Here is a 17,778-nt window from a genome sequence, read left to right as displayed (position 1 = left end):
TGTTTAATGATGTGATATACTGCTAGAATTTGTAAACACAATCCTGGCAATTCTCTCAAAAGAGAATTCTGAGCTTTACGTTTCAATCGTTTTTTGAGATTCAAATTTTGTTCAAGGATAAGAAATGTCCGAGATAGTTCTACTCTGAAATATAAACTGAAAATTAAAAATTCATTTTTTTTTTTAGCTTAGATCGTGTCTTTGTGTTTCTTAGAAACTTTGCAATAAATTTATGAATGGAATGAAAAAAATAACCATAACTTAATTAAGCTAACTATCATTTTTTAGCATCTACTGCTAATATTGAAAATAAAGAAACCAATTTTAAAATATACCAATAAGCAATAAAGCAAAACTTGAAAAATCTGAAGCATTATAAAGCAGCAATAAAGCAAAACATTTAAAGCAGCAATGTTTAAAATACTTGAAGGGTGGGGGTGTTGATCAAAGCACCCTTTCACCAAAAACGACGCGATGGCGTGTTGTGTTTAGTTGCAATAGAATGGCGTAACTTTGTTATTAATAGCGCAACGGCATGTGTGTATTGTGAACTGCGCGTTGGCGTGTTGTGTAGCTTTGTTACAGCGCGATAGCATGTTGTGTAGCTTTGTTACAGCGCGATAGCGTGTTTGTGACAGCAAGACGGCGTAATAGTTTAAAATTTTAAAAACAGAGCGTCTGATTGAACGAAAATAGGTTGAACCAAGAAATAATTCAGTCCTATTACAGGGTAAGCGTAAACAAGTAGTTAACGTTTGTTTGTACTATGATGACCTTCGTAAAAACGGTGATTAAAAATGACAGAAATAAACTTAACTACAACTACTTGTATCCCACATCTTGTGCGTCAAAGGAAATGTAGAAACATCCTCTTAAAACCGACAAAAACAAAAGTGGAAACGTGGTTGTATCTAGGCATCTGTTTAATAAAAAAAAATATTCCCCAAAAAGCAGTCGCCTAGTCAATTGTATAAAAGAACATTTGTAAAGAACACCAAATTACATGTATAATCATGCAAATAACAGTATTTATTTTATATTTTGTGTTTAAACTAATAAACATTCCATTCTGTCTAAAGTTCTCGTTTCTGTCACTTTAAGACCATTTTAACACACCTTCCTATACTTTGAACGCTGTACAACTAACGTCAATATTAGGTAAAAGGTCTAACAAATTAATTTTGTTCATTTGTCATCTCTTTTTTCAGGAAAAATTGACAAGAACAAATACAAATTATAATGGTATAACATGAACATTTTTTTTGCATTCGAAGAATCTCGGAACATTTTTATTTTACAATAAATCAGTAAAAAAAAACAGGTACATGTCGTTTGTAAGACATTTTTTTCGCAGATAAACTTTACGCGCGTTCATGGAAACAAGAAGATAGTGTTATAAGCGAAAAATCTTGGTATTTTTTTCTTTATTGTGTTAGTTTGATATCTTTTAAATATTGGGGTATTTCTTAATGATAGATACATGTATATAATATATAATAATTAAGTAATTAAAAGAGACTGGCTTAGGCTAAATGAAAAAAAACCTGAAACGTACACTAATTTTAACTCAAGTGTTGAAGCTAAATGGAAAAAAATCTTAATATAATACTTATTTTACGGCAAACCAATCTTAAACTAATACAAAATTTTACGCAAACCAATCTAAAACTAATACTTATTTTACCGCAAACAAATCTTAAACTAATACTTATTTTTACTCATGTATTGTAGTTAAATGGGAAAAAAACCTTATACTAATACTAATTTTAACGCAAACCAATCTTAAACTAAAACAACTAATTTTAACGCAAACCAATAACACTGTGCCGGATAATTATGCCAGTGCCAAGGTGGCATTTTTGCACCCGCTTAAGCTGCATATATCGAAAAATTCAAATATGCCATACGATAGACCATTGATTACAGAGTTAACAACCACCTTTGATATCATTGTATCTCACCTGTCAGGTGAGATATTTACCTTTCAAAAATAAATTCCTATAGGATAATAATTTTTCCCATAGGAAAAACAATATTCCTATAGGTAATTTGAAATTTCCTATCGGAATACAAGAACTTCCTATAGGAATTTCAATTCCGATAGGATTTGATAAAATCCGATTGGAAAACTTAATATCCTATAGGAAAACTACATGTCTGAATCAAATTCCTACAGGAAATACCATTCTCCTAAAGGAAATATAATTCCTATAGGACTTTTAAAAAATCCTATAGGATTGTCAATATTTCCTGCAGGAAAATCAATTCTCCTATGGGAATTATCATTTTCCGATGGGATATTAATTTTCAAAGATAAATATCTCACCTGACAGTTGAAACACACTATAAACAAAAGTGGTTATATACTCTCTAGACAATGGTCTATCATTTGGCATACATGGATTTTTCCGAAACTGCATCTTAAGCGGGTGCAAAAATGCCACCTTGGCACTGGCATAATTATCCGGCACAGTGTTCAATCTTTAACTAATACTGATTTTTACTCAAGTATTGTAGCTAAATGAAAAAAAAATGTTATACTAATACTAATTTTAACGCAAACCAATCTTTAACTAGAACTAATTTTAACGCAAACCAATCTTAAACTAATGCTTATTTTGACGCAAACCACTGAATTTGGTTACAATGGTTACAATCACGATCAAAGGTTAAACACTGGATATTTTATCAACAAAAATTCACTAATGTTAACAAAATTTCTAATACTGAACTTTCATGCAGTTTATCTTTTCCCCACGGGTCGCATTTCTAGCTAAAACTCTCGGACAACAGGAGAAATAAATCAACGCTATTGTAAAGAGTGAAGGAAAAAAATTTAAATGAATGGCTGAACTGGTTTTTATATAAACCATGATTTTTTTCTTCGATAACGCAGACAACTATTAACAAAAGCCACAAAGAATAACAGTTGATTTTCTTATATCTAACTTAAGAAACCAAACTTAAAATATTCCCCGCAACAACCCCCCCCCCCCCCCAAAAAAAAAAAATATCTGTAAGAAAAAATACAAAAATTGGAGCAAATTGAATAGCACTTATACTTATCATTTTAAGTAGCAATATTCAATACCGAAAAAGTATGGAGTGCTGACAAAACACCCCTTCATCCATAAAAGCTTTGCCATTGTGTCCAGATAAGGCTATTACAAAAGCCCAATTACAAGTCTCGTCACACGTTAGTCTGTCGCGTAAACGATACTTAGCAAACCACGCCTTCACTCTGTTGCAACTTGACGGAAAGCACCTTTGTGCTAAATCAACCATCCCACAACACGCCGTTGCGTTGCTGTTAATAAATAAAAGCATTATGTCGTGTTGTGTGACAGCGAGACAGGGTGGAAGTTAAAAATAAATTTAAAAATTGCATGGCTTAATTTTCCCATTCCTAAACAGCCACTGCGCTGAGCGTCAAAGTGCGATTTAACATTTTAGACCGGTCATAGAAAAGGCGAAACGCTGTTGTACTACAACAGGGTTTTATTTCAACAATAAAGTTAAAAATCCTAACAACTTAGGAAACACCAAATTCAGTAGCATAAAAAACTAACTAAATGAACAGCAAAGATATTAAAGAAATATAACTAATATGACTACTACTTATTAAGATTCTCTTTTCCGTCACTTTTTGACGATTATAAACAAAACTCTACTTACATGCGAGTGCTAAACAACTGACATCGATACCAAGGGGAAAAGTCCAATAATTCTTTGTCATCTCTTTTTTCAGGAAAAATTGACAAGAACGAATGCAAATTTCTTACGTAGAATTATAATGGTATCCCATGGCATATTTTTCCCAGTCGAACAATCTGGAAACACCTCGTTTGAACTATTAAACAGCATCAAACGGATAGTGAGTATAGTAACTTAATGAGATAAAATCTTAAACTAATACTTATTTTAACGCTAACAAATGAAAACTGGTGGCAATAAGGATCTAAGGCTGATCTATGAATATTTTATAAACTAAGATTCACTAATGCTAACGAACGTTTTAACACCGAACTTTCATGCAGTTTGTCATTCCCCTAAGGGTCGCATTTCTAGCTGAAAGTTCTCTGACAACAAGAAAAATAACCAAACCAACGCTATTGTAAAGAACAAACAATATACATGTACGTTAAAATAAATGGCTGGGTGGGATTTTTGATTGTCCATTATGTTTCGCGGAAGACTAATTATAAATAAATGGCTGTAAACAAAGACGACTACAATGTGTTTCGGAAGATATAACTTAAGTATAATCACTACAATATATGTAATTATTAGTATCTAACTAAGAAAATAAACTTAAAATATCACATACCATATACCAAAAAAAAAAATTAAATGAATAAATGAAAAATAAAAGAAAGTATCAAAATTTGAAGCAAAATGAAGCAGCACTGATACGAGCTATTTAAATAGCAATATTCAATACCGTAGAAGTATGGAGTACTAAACAAAACACCATTTCACTCGTAAACTTTCTTTTTCTAAGATGTCCAGATGAGGACATTGCAAAAGCCAAACAACCCGTTAAGAAAACAGGTCCTGTCATCAAACACTCTGTCGCGCTAACGGAACTTCGCACAACACGCCATCGCGCTAGTGAAACTTTACGGAAAGTGTCATGGTGCTTTATAAATCAAACATCATATAATAACATAACCTATCACAAAACGCCATGCTTGTTTACGCTCGCAGCAACGCTACGTAATAAAAAAAAACGAAGATGCTTCGTGTGAATCTCATAAGTGCAGCGGTATGTTAAAATTAAGTGCTCTTGTAAAGTTCTAATAGCAGAACGTCGTGTTGTGTGACAATTAAACAGAGTGGCGGCTTAAAATTGTAACAAAAAAATAATTAAAAGGTTTTATTGTCAATTCCCGTACGGTCAATGAGCTTAACGCCTAGTTGCGATTCAACAAGACATTTTGTAGCGGCCATTATGTAAATTTGAAACGGCGGACCTGTTGAACAAAGTAAAATGCTTTTCTTTTTCTTTTATTACTAATATTTTGGTTAACTTCTTTTTGATGTAACAAACGCTCTTGTGCCTCGTTTTATAGAGTTTTTATACAGATTTAGATGTTGCAATGACAAGTTTTGCGCATTAAAAATATTGAACTAAAGGAACACCCTACATTCTTTGCATCCGACAAAAAAATCCCTAAGTTGTACCTAGACAAGTTTTTACTTAAAACCCTACAAAACAATGCAAACACGTAGTCAAAATTAGTACCAAAAAGTGAATTAATTCAACGAATAATTTTAATGATATACATGTATAAAGAAACATAATTTTATGAATACTATACTTTGTCTATGATTCTTGTTTCCGTAACTTTCTGCTGTAAGTTTAGTACAATTGAGTTGCAAGTAAGATCGAGAGAGAAAATGTTAAGTTTCTACCTCGAAATGTATTCTCTTTTTAGCCGGATCAAGGATTGACAAAAACAAGAGCAGTTTTCATACTGAAACTTATAATTGTAAAACCTTCCATCTTTTATCCATTCGAAAACGTCCTATTTCACAAAAAAATTTGTTCTGTTTTAAAACATAATCATATCGGTTATGTTACATCGCTTGCAAAGAAAAATCTACTTAGGCCTTACATTTTTATTTTAAAGCTGCATTCTTCGACTAAACATTAAGGGGCGTTTTAAACTACAATCTTTGGAGGTTTTATGAAAAAATATCATTTTAATCCTGAGGAATTTTTAAATATCATTTTATTGTTTAGCAAAACATTCTGAATAAAACATCTCGGACAGAGTGTATTGTAGCTTTGGTTAATGAAATACAAATTTTAAACTAAAACTTATTATAGTTACGCAAGCCTACGGTTTATCTGCGGATATTTAGCCCTGCTGAATTAATAATTTATACGAAATTCTAGCCCCTAAACTGTCATTTGTATATTAATCAGATTGGGGTGGGGGGGGGGGGTTCGCTAAAAAAAAAAACCCCACTAGAGCTCTTTTGAAAAACTATCTGAATTAAAAAGAACATAGGATAAAAACGTTCAACTGTTTTTTTTTTTAACGCTGACACATAAAAACTCAATAACTGTAACTTAACAAAAGATTGTCATAAGGCGTGATCAATGTCATCACTTATTTTCTAGCATCGAACTAAAAAAAATGACAAATTAAAGTCCACTAATGCCATGCAATAAGCAAAAATTCAAAAAATATATAACGCTAACGCAACACTAATGCCAGCAAAATTCATAATCGGAAAACGGTGGCTCAGAAATGTGTTAAACAATCACCTTTTCGCCAACAAAATAAGGTCGGTAATTTCCCCTACCGGTATCCTGTACGGTCATTACTACACGTATCATCGTCAAAATGCGGTTTAAACAGGTACAAGTAAGATATGGACTTGAATCGGTACGATTCGGTGACGGTCAAACGCATTTTTTATAGCAATATTTTGGTTAACCTTGTTTTGAGTGACAAATGTTCTTGTGTCTCTATACCAGACTCTCTGCTTGAAGCTTTGCATAAACAGAGTGACTAGTGTGAATTTGTCCCATGATTCCGTGTAGTACGTATTACAGGGTAAGCATGGGACAAAAGTAGAGTACAATCGTTTGTACATGTACTATTACGATCGTTGGACACACGGTCCACCGAGCGATTCGAAAGACGGCTATTTATACAGATTTGGACGGTACCTCGACACATCTTGTGCGTCAAAGGAAATGTAGAAACATCCTACAACCTTTGTCTGGCAGATAGAAAACATGCTCTCTCTCTTATCTGTATCCGACACATATCCGACCAACAATAATTCACTCGTGCCGAAGCTCCTTTGTCCATCTTGATAAGCTTGCTCTTTCTGATTATGAGTATGACGTCAGTCTGTATCATTAGCATAAAAGGCTGTCCTTTTCCTCCCTCAGCGGACAGCTAGTCCAACAATCGTAGCCACTATGGCGCCGTACTACCGCACAGAAATAAAGCTCAATAGGGTATACCGTTACGCAGATCTGGTTTCTTTTTTTAAAAGATGTATATACTTTTGCCTTACACGGAATGATATTGAAATATCATTTGATATCTTTGTAATTTTATGGAATTAAGGTTAAACAAAATAGATTTGTTGCAAAACAGAGAATATTCGGATTTAAAACTATAAAAATTCCAGCAGGCACGTAATATAAAAAGTTGTTTTGGTCTGTTATTAAACATAATTTTGCAAAAATGTTGCTGGTGGTATCAAATAAATGGATTAAATGTTTGAAAAAAGAATGAAAAATGTTCAGAGCATTTTTAGACGGCATATACCTAAAATTTAATATTGACCTCTAATGATTTTTAAACCGGCAAAATAAGGTAAATGTACCGGTAAGTAGTTTAAGACTATCAATGTTTTAGTTTCATCATTGTTTAGTTCTGTTGGGTTTTTTTTTTTTGGGGGGGGGGGGGGGGTTGTAAAAAAAGCGGAGTTTAAAAAATTATAAAGGAAATTTAGACTGAAATATTTTAAAAACTGTCCCTCGAAACCTATTTTTAAAATTTCCATTAAGCTAGGCTGCCTTTTCTTAACTGTATTTCATTTTTGAAAGTGTGTTTTATTAATAACATTTTCGCAAAAAGAAAATCTCAATCATAGTGTAAAATTATGAAGTTTTTTTTTCAATCATTAAGAAAAATAATGGCCACTAACTCAAAAGAATAGTTCATTTATTTTTTAAAGCAAAAAATAACACTACTCTATAACTATACCATACAATAGATGAGTTTTATTTCATTAACATCATTGGGATTTTTACGCATTCTGAGTAAACGTCATTCATAATTTTAAATTTTGAATCAACCTTTAATTTTTAATGCCTTGAAGAAGGCAACAGAGTATTATTCAATTAAAGGTGAATAAAACAGATCCACATTTTGAATATTAGGAAAATATTTATGAACATATTATATTTTTACAACAAATATATTGTAAACAGAATAAAAAGTAATACGATGCGGAACATCAGAAACGTTTGGCATTTGTTCTGTGCTTTTCTGAAAAAAAAAACAACAAACGAAAATCTTCAACTGTGTGTAAACAATGTACGTACTGCTAGCGTTAAGCGCATTAAAAACAAAATGAGTTGTTAAGGTGTGTCACTACTGTTCACAAGGGTAAAGTTTCATGGGTTTTTTATATTTTGATTCTTAGAATCTTGTAATTAAAATAAAAAAACATGTCAAGAACACACAAAAAACAAAACAAACTAAAAAAAACCAAAACCATGACTAAACAGATTGCAAGAATCTCCAAAATATTTTTTTTATTTTTTGCCACATAAGTTAACGGAACAATCTATTTTAGATACGTTTTATGTGAGAGGCGTATAATTATACGTATTAAGTTGTCATTATTTTCATTTTCATATTCATTAATTGCTGAGAAAGACACTTTGTATCGAAAGAAAACCGAACAATAAATCGAAATTAATTTAAACTTGGACATTTCTTGATATATTTTTTTTGATTTTAATTTTATGGTTAACTGTTTTCTTCAGAATATTACATCTGCTGCATTTGATAAGCCTCCTAAAATATTTAAAATAACACTAAGTAATAAATATTGTTATTATTCCATTTTTCTTTTCTATCTACTTCTTCAAGAATGTCTACCCCCAAATCACACAATCAAATTCTCTTGAAAAAAAATGTCATTAATAAATTTATCTTTCGAAATTATTTATATCCAAGTAAAATCCCTTAAAAACAGAAGAGTTATTAATTTTTATGAGATAGTTCTGTTAAAAAATTAGATTTTTATCGTAAATATTGTATTAACAGTAAACGTATATGTGTAATAGTGTATAAACAAATACTTGTAAAGTAACATATCAGGCATTCAGTCAACTACACATTTCTCGGCTACTAATGCAATATAACATCAGATCAAGGTTCATATAATAATAATTTGTGGATCTCCAATTACATGTATCATTATTACATATTTTCAACGTAGAATACAAAATTATCAATATTGGCTTAACTTCAGTTGGGACCCACCTTAACTTAAAATAGCTATATTTATTTTCAATTTAAAGTCGAAAAATATAGAATAATAATGAACTACTTATGAGTGTCGCACTACCTGTTGTAGGAGGCCGTCGTTATGATATGGACAATGCTCTGTTTCCCGGCTTTTATCTGGTGCTCGAAGAACTGTAGAGCAATACAGATTATGTAATATATCATTAATAGAATCATTCATTATTACGAGGGTGGGATAGGGAAATTTCACCGACGGGACAGGATTTACCGTCTAGGACGAGGCTATGCCGAGTCCTAGACCGTGAATCTTGGCTCCGAGGTGGAATTTTACTACCCAATACGAGTATGTAATGAATTATTATTTTTCTCGCATTATTTTACATAAAAAAGAACGATGTCTGACAATTTTCTCTTTTCACGTGTAAATGTTTACTTTCGTGTACTAGAAACAGTGAGAGTGGAGAATATACGACATTTTTTTTTCAATGAAAATATGATAAATTGTAGTCAAATAAACAAAACAACTATTTGAAAATTAGTTCAGTTCAACATTTTACAGCAGCGTAGTAATACACAGTGATACTATTGTATCACACTGGACAAACCGATCTCATGCCGGTGATAATGCGAGAAATAGGTCTACTCATAATAAAATATAATATTCAGATAAAGGATTTACCTGCTATATCCTGCGTCATATCCGGGATCAAAACCTCCTCCCTGCTGCCTGTTTTCAAATAAAACAAATTATTTGCATTTTTGATAAAATTAATATTGATCGATTGCATTCTTGTATAGAAATACCCTGCTTAGAGCATCTTTGCAAACCTTATGTTTTCGATCCACTAAACGTCTATACCAAAACTATGTAGATATTAAAAATTGTATTGTGAATGTCTATCGCAAACATACTTGAAGAAGCATTTTCCATTAACTCTGTTACTTATGTGGTATTTGATCCACCATTTACGATTACTTAGTATTCATTTTAGTATCTGTGTTGATTTCATATCACCCTTACATTTTTATAACCTTCAGTAATATGGGTTCTAAAAAACAATATCTTTAATTTCATCAACCATTTTAAAAAATGAGTGAGCCATGTGATCACCTAACATAGCATCGAAATTCTTTCAAATAGTCCCATAAGTATTTATAAGGTAATAAATCGAACTCAATTAACTCCAGGGGTGGAGATGGGAGAGTAAGGGGGATATTTAAACCAAGGAAAGAGGAACCGTCTAAACCGTAAGTGGAAACGTTCGGTTCCTCAATAGAAGCTGATGTTTCAAAACTATATACTGATTCCAAGCAGGTTTTGCTTATGCAGGTAAACCTGGACACCGCTGATTATATAAAAATCAACATGCCTAAATATTTATCATGTGTTCATCAATTTGCAACTCAACAACTTCTAGTCCCCCCATTCATCATAAAATGTACATTTCTCAAATTTAAATAACATAATTTTCTCATACAATAAGATATGATAATCCTTATTGACATCTATCTATGATATTTTTAGTATTACTTAATTTTCTATTACATTCTGGTTTATGTATATACTTATTCTCTGTGTTTATTTATCCCCGGTACCAAGAAAAAGGACACACACACTGATAGCTATGAAAATGGCCAACGACACGAACAATTGTCAAACTAAGTCAATTTAAGTCAAGTCAGACAGACAATTGAAAAAGATTATTTGAAGTAACTATGACATGGTGTGGATTTCGGTTTCCATATAACGTTTGATCTACATAGAGGTGTGTTCCCATTTCGCCTTAACTGTGAAATACACGTTAAAAAAAAGGTAAAAACGTGGTAAGGCGAAATGGGAATTTCTTAATAAAGGTACTGTAAAAATAGAACTTCTGAATTGGTAAGATTTTTTGACAATGATTAGTTAATTACACAGAATTGGAAAAATGAAGAGAAATTAATTTTTTATATATGAACATATATGGTGCAAAATGTAGAAGATAGAATATTGGATTCATTAATGATTTTAAAATTTCCAGTCATTCTATATAAGAATTCACATCTAACATTGAATTAATTCAAACATATCGATATACTGTCAAGTCACGATAGCTTTCTAAGCAAATCAGCATAATTTTCTGGTTATGTCGAGGAAATAGGAATTTTATCTTGTCAAGTCAAGATAACTTTACATAATTTTTTTGTAATAGCTCTTACAACCTGCAGCTGACGATATAGAATTCTGATATTTCGATAGCTTTTCAACAATGAAAATAATGCTTTATTTATAGATTTGGGTGTTGAGTTTGTAATCCTATACCTATCAATTGCAACTGAAAATACTTATCATAACATTATTTTAAAAAGACAAAGGAATGGATAAATATTCAAATAAATGATGAAATTAAAAAAATATTTAAAAAATGCATTTATAGAAACTAACGTTAACAAAACTTTCGTGCATGGCAGCATCGGTCAAAGCAATAACAGTCGCGATAACAGATAATTACCTTGTCATCTCGAGAAAAATATTCTCGTCAAATCATGGTACTAAACTTGAATAAAAAAGACTATGATGTGTCCTAAGATAAAACTGTCTATTAAAGAGCTTCATAATCATGGCTTGCAAAGATGTGTGGAATCTTGAAAAGAAAAAAGGTTAGATGTTGAAGCCATATAATTTCTATAATCTCTATAATTCTCTTCATGCATTAACCCTGGAATGAACCAAAATATGACAAATGCATCAATTTACGCATAAGATATATCAGATCCTGAACTAGATGGAGAGTGTGGCGCAGGTGCTGCTCCTCTTCCGCGTAGTGGTGGTGCTGCTGCTCCTCTACCACCGCGTGGTGGTGCTGCTCCTCTACCACCGCGTGGTGGTGGTGCTGCTGCTCCTCTACCACCGCGTGGTGGTGCTGCTCCTCTACCACCGCGTGGTGGTGGTGCTGCTGCTGCTCCTCTACCACCGCGTGGTGGTGGTGCTGCTGCTGCTCCTCTACCACCGCGTGGTGGTGGTGCTGCTGCTGCTCCTCTACCACCGCGTGGTGGTGGTGCTGCTGCTGCTCCTCTACCACCGCGTGCTGGTGGTGCTGCTGCTGCTCCTCTACCACCGCGTGCTGGTGGCGCTGCTGCTGCTCCTCTACCACCGCGTGCTGGTGGCGCTGCTCCCCCACTATCGCTGCTTTCGCTTTCCATATGCATATAACTAACAAAGAAGATGATTAGATAGATAGATAGATAGATAGATAGATAGATAGATAGATAGATAGATAGATAGATAAAATTACCTCATTTTGGATCACAAATGCAGCAAAGAACATTGGAGTGTGGATTTTTCTTACTTTTATTTCAGTTCTGACTGAAGAAATCCTGTCACATGACCAGTTGTTTTCGTAAAAGAACCATATAAAAGAGTTGCACAGGCAATATAGAGGGCATATGAAGTCAGCCCGTACTTTTGTTCGAGAGAAGGGATTCTTTCACGTATATGTCTGACAAGCTAAACTTATATTATACATTTATTACATGGCTTCGAGGGCGACATACCAGAATATTTGCCCCGAGGTGACAGGAAAGCCCAGGCCCCGGGGCCATAAAACTTGGCTACATGTAGCTCAGATCTGAGACCGAAATTTGAGACGGTCTCAATTTGTGACAGGACTGAATTTGACACGACCTGTTTATCAATTGGTCAAAACCTACCGCGACCTAAGAAAAATCACGGACTGCACGAAATAATCATGATGATGTCAGATTCTCAGTCTCACAGGAGGCGATTTGGCGATTTTTCTTTTAGCTAACGCGTACTTACGTTCTTTAACAGTAATTTAGTGAATTTTACTTACTTTTCATAATCAATTTATTGATTAACTAAAGAAAAATGTTAATATAAACAATAAAATGCTTTCTTTGATGATTCATGCGGGTTATGAAGGTAACATCCATTGCAGAAAAAAATACATACCCGCTTCCGCGAATTATGTATTTTTTTCTGCAATATCGCCACCTTCATATCTCGAATAAATCACTAAAGAAAGCATTTTATTGTTGAAATAACACTCTCCGCATGGCCAACACCTTTCGAATCGTTGTAATAAAAGCTAGTTCTTTTATAGTTTTAGTTGTAACGCTGATTGAATTAGTTTTGTGGGTTTCTAGTTTATATAATTTTTGTGTTTTGTTTGTTTTGAGTTTGTGATTTCAGCTTTTTTTTTTACTTTCAGCTCATATAAAAGTAAAACGTTTAATCTGGAGACTTCCTCATCAAAGCCAATGGACCAATTTTTAATCAAAATAAAAAAGAGCTTCCGGGAGACGGTAGGAAGTTAGTTTTAAATTAATGAAAAGAATTTTTTTCTGAAGCAAAGAGAAGCTAGCAGTGTAACTGTGTTATAATGATTTGGGACCAAGTATATGAAGATGGGAATTTTTTTTATCAGATTAGAGCCATTTTGATATAGAAATTATTCTCTCTCTCTCTCTCTCTCTCTCTCTCTCTCTCTCTCTCTCTCTCATAGTTCTCTCTCTCTATATACTTCTCATAGAGAAGATAAATATTTAGATCATTTATTTTACAATGATATAAATTATGTCACGTAACAGACGAGAATACGTTTTGAATGACTGCTTATGATACACATATATCGTGCAAGGTAAATTAATAATTAAATGACTTAATATTTGGGTTTTTTCCTTAGAATCACAACAACAGTGTCTATGTCTTAAGAACAGGCATTTAAAATGCCTTAAAACAACATCGCAAAAAAATGCTTTACTTTTACAAAGAGACTAACCTTTCTTAGGAATATTAATAATGTATATCTCATTAAACCAGGTTATTCTGCGCAAAGAACTATGAGAAAAGGGGAATAACTCTGAATATAGTAGTCGGTCAAAATTTAATAAGCCCGTAGAGGGTCCCCCAGTTTAAATTCAGAACATTCTAAAACATTGTGTTAATTGGTGAGCAGTCGCTACTAACTCTTCCTTTTTCTTCATCAACCGCTGCAAGAAACATCGCAAATCTCTGCTCCGATACAAAAATCGCCGTCTATCGTTTTCATCGGGGAAAGAATTGAACGAAATGTTTGAGGCTTCAAGAAAATCCAAGGCGAAGAGTCCGTACGCTCATCCTAGGGTGCCAGGATCTATCGCTGCGGCCTGTACGACCATAAATGTGGTGACCACATCAGAACTCGGGCGGCCATCAGAGGGAGTGAAGCTGTACCAGCCACATGCCCGATGCCGATTATGAACCCCGCTCCAGCCATAGCCAGTGTTCCTATCGTGATTGAACCGCCATCCTCAAGCAGTCAGGAACAGCAAATTCACCAGCACGTGGCAGATTACGGACAAGGCATAACGGCTAATCCAGAAACGGCCAAAACCAGTTCCAGCAGGGGCAAAAAAGTTAGTTTACATGTTCATCACCTTCAGCGTCAACTATGGGTCCTGGGCAGATCACCAATCAATCTACCTTGTTTAGATCAGTTATTACAAAATTACCCAGATGTTGTTAATGCTAAGTGTTTGTCTAACGGGTTTAGATTTGGTTTTGAATTAAACTGCAAGGGAGATAGAAAACGGATAGAATATAAAATCATGCTTAATTTCTACTGATCAATTTGTTAATGAAATTCAAACCAAAGTCGACAAAGAAATTCAGCTAGGGAGGGTGTTAGGTCCGTTCCCTTACCCCCTATTTCCTATTTACGTTGTAACCCAATTGGTATTCTTCCTAAGAAACAAGGACGTTGGCGCATTATCACCAATTATCTTATCCTGCAGGGGAAAGTATTAATGATTATATAGATTCAGAGCTTTGTTCCGTAAATTATTCAACTTTTGATGACGCATTACAAGCCATTTCTGCCAAAGGTTAAGGGGCGTTGATGGCAAAAATGGACATTTCGAATGCATGTAGGTTTTTGGACCTATATGTCCTAAAGACTTTTAAAAAATTGTTTATTAGGTTTTAAAATTTTAAATTCATACTACAAAGATAAATGTTTGCCTATGGGCTGTTCAGTTTCTTGCTCATTATTTGAAAAGTTTTCAACTTTTCTTCATGGGGAAGTGCAGCATAGATCGAATATTCAGAGTATAGTTCACTATTTGGATAATTTTTTTATTTGTCGGAAGTAAGTCCACGGTTGAATGTCAACAATGGTATTAATGCATTCCTTTTAACAATTATGCCAAGAACTGGGAGTGCAATAAGCAGTGGAAAAAACTGAAGCCCTTCAAGGTCCAAGTACACGTATTTGTTTTTTGAGTTTGGGTATTGACACATGGTCTCAAGTAATTTTTATTCCGGAGGATAAAATAAGGGAATTACTGTCAAAAATACACAATGTTTTGGAATGTAAAAAAGTTACACTCAAGCAGTTACAGTCTCTATAGTAGGAGCATTAGCATTTGTTGTCAAGGCAATGTCAGCGGAAAGGGCTTTCTCTTGTATTTTATATTGGGGCTATGGAGGTGTCCAAAAATCATAGCATTTTAGTAGAATAACAAATGAAATAAAATAGACCTACAAATGTGGGTTCAATTTTTGCTAAATATTTCATTGAAACTACCTCATATTCTTCACTTCAATGGCAGGATAATGAATTTCTGAAACTTTTTACTGATAGTTCTGGAGCATATGTTTGTGAAGTAGTTTTTGGTAAACAATGGTCTTGTTTATCCTGGCCCACATTCTGGTCTTCCGACATAATTAAGGATAAAACACTATTGGAGATTATCCCTTTAGTATTGGGGATTTGCACTTGGTCATCTGAGCTTAAAAACCTTAAACTCATGCTTCACATAGACAACTTAGCATTGGCTCAAAATATCAATAAAAAAATAAAAAATAAAATAAAAGGGTAATGGTGTTACTTCGTTTTTTTAGTCTTTAAAACACTTCAGTTTAATATCCAGATTAAGGCACAACATATCAAGGGTATAAAAGATATTATTATACTTTCATGTTAGATACTGAAATCTGATTGGTTTAGACGCAGTTGATAATCCATTCTATTACCCTCAGCGTTAGCAACACACTTGGCAACGGGTAACACAATGAATTGTTACATGCGCGTAAATTACAGTATGCGCGTACGGTTTGCCGTTAAATTCATGTCATTTTTTATATAAAAGCAGTAAACTTTTCTTTGATATTAAGGCATTCAGTATAATAAAATAAATAGTGCCTGTTTGGGAGGAAAACAGTTGAAATTGACACCCCACGAAAACCATTGTCAACCGACACGAAAATGGTGTTCTCGGAGTGTCAATTTCAACTGTTACCCTCCCAAACAGGCACTATTTATAAAATGTTGATGGTACGATTTCTCGATTTCAGTGGTCCAGGTTCAGACAGCTAGCCCCTCGGCAGATCAGTTTCCCAGTATGGTATCAACGCAATTTTGATAATGCAGAAACTATAATTAAAACAAACTTTTGCAAGCCAGTATATCTGAAAATACTTGCAAAGTATACAAACAAGGTCTGCAAAGTTTTTACAATTTCAGAGTCAAGTGTGCGTTTCAACAAACCTGGCCTCCCCCCTTGCCCATATACTCAGTTATGTTGCCATATACCTCAGAGAGAGTGGTGTTATTCAATTTGTTGAAGCAGTTTTTAATAATGTCAAGTCAGATGAACAAGGAAGTATATTTTGCTCATCTCAACTCAAAGCCTATGACTCAGTATCAATTTTCTAGCATGCTGTATAAAGCCTTAAAATTTCAAGACATTCAAACTTCAAATTACAAGACTCATTCATTTCGCATTAGGGAAGCAACTCATTTGTATTTAGGAGGATTGTCAGAGGGGGGAAATCCAACATCAATATCCAGAACGGTTCTGTGAAATATTTTATGTTTTGTTCATTTAATTCTTCAGTGGCCATTTGGATTATAGGATCGTCTATTGTACAATGGGTACACGACTTTGCAGTCAAATCCAGTCAATCGGACTTGGGACTACGTTCAGCAAATATTTTGTGGCATGGAATTCGCGGAATGGTGTGGGAGCATTTAAGACCTGCGTTAGATTTTTTATTAATTGGTATTATAGAGACCAAGATATCATTATTATTCATTGGGAGGAAACAACATTGGTCAACAACACAACACTCTAAAGGGAACTCAAATGATGATGAAGCTGTTCTGGCGGAGATTAAAAGAGCGATTACCAAACTCCACGATTATTGGTTTCATATACATGTACTGCAACGTAGACATTGGTCTAATGTGGTAGCTAATTTGGAAGCGGAAAAATGTAGACGTAGAATTAACAGTTCAATTGCAAGTTTTATTTTGAAGAAATTGGGTGGTATCTGCAAATCAAGAAAATTTAAACCGCTTAGATGGGGGTTCATTTGACTGATTTATGCAATAATGTGTTTATTGGTACAATCAAGGGTGTATTGAAAATATATTATCTGAGTAGTGAAAAAATTGATTGTGAATTGGTTGTGCTTGTCATGTTATACATATTCATTTTCTCTCGTGCGCATCTGTAGCAATTTCAGGCAACTAATATCTAAATCATTTGGCATAATTTTGCATAAAATGCCGTCTCCGGGGGGGGGGGGGGTATACTCTGTTGTTTCCAGGCTCCTTGGATCCCGAGGGTATTTCTAATGCTGTCTATCATATTTTTATACTGCCAAATAATTTTAATCGGCACATATATTTGTCAGTTACATATTGCACTATAAATTTAATAAAGGGTCATGACAAGCACGCCAAACGTCATTTAATTGTTATTGTTTTTGTAATTTTGA

At 33.8% G+C, this 17,778-nt stretch overlaps 1 protein-coding gene and 1 long non-coding RNA gene across 2 annotated transcripts; one reads left to right on the top strand and one right to left on the bottom strand.

The window, feature by feature from the left end:
- Positions 1-3,746: 3,746 nt before the first annotated feature.
- On the top strand, positions 3,747-17,778 carry LOC136276573 (uncharacterized). Its single transcript, XR_010715087.1, has 3 exons — positions 3,747-3,874; positions 13,226-13,319; positions 16,893-17,778. It is a non-coding gene; the product is annotated as an uncharacterized lncRNA (long non-coding RNA).
- On the bottom strand, positions 7,776-12,854 carry LOC105336221 (hybrid signal transduction histidine kinase L-like). The gene is made up of 5 exons (XM_066086978.1): positions 12,848-12,854; positions 11,752-12,207; positions 9,694-9,741; positions 9,115-9,185; positions 7,776-8,024 (listed from the first exon to the last, which is right to left on the bottom strand). Exons 1-5 carry the CDS (start codon positions 12,852-12,854, stop codon positions 7,935-7,937), a joined length of 672 nt encoding a protein of 223 aa, XP_065943050.1. The 3' UTR covers positions 7,776-7,934.

Source organism: Magallana gigas, chromosome 6 (genome assembly GCF_963853765.1).
Source record: "Magallana gigas chromosome 6, xbMagGiga1.1, whole genome shotgun sequence".
Taxonomy (NCBI): Eukaryota; Metazoa; Mollusca; class Bivalvia; order Ostreida; family Ostreidae; genus Magallana; species Magallana gigas.
Note: the sequence above shows the minus strand (reverse complement) of the source record. Positions and strands in the feature narration are given on the sequence as shown.

Coding starts and splice junctions, on each gene's coding strand:
- LOC105336221 (XM_066086978.1), bottom strand. Junction 9,742..11,751: donor GGATCTGATATATCTTATGC/GTAAATTGATGC, acceptor ATTTGAAAACAG/GCAGCAGGGAGGAGGTTTTG. Junction 8,025..9,114: donor ACGACGGCCTCCTACAACAG/GTAGTGCGACAC, acceptor TTTTTTTTTCAG/AAAAGCACAGAACAAATGCC.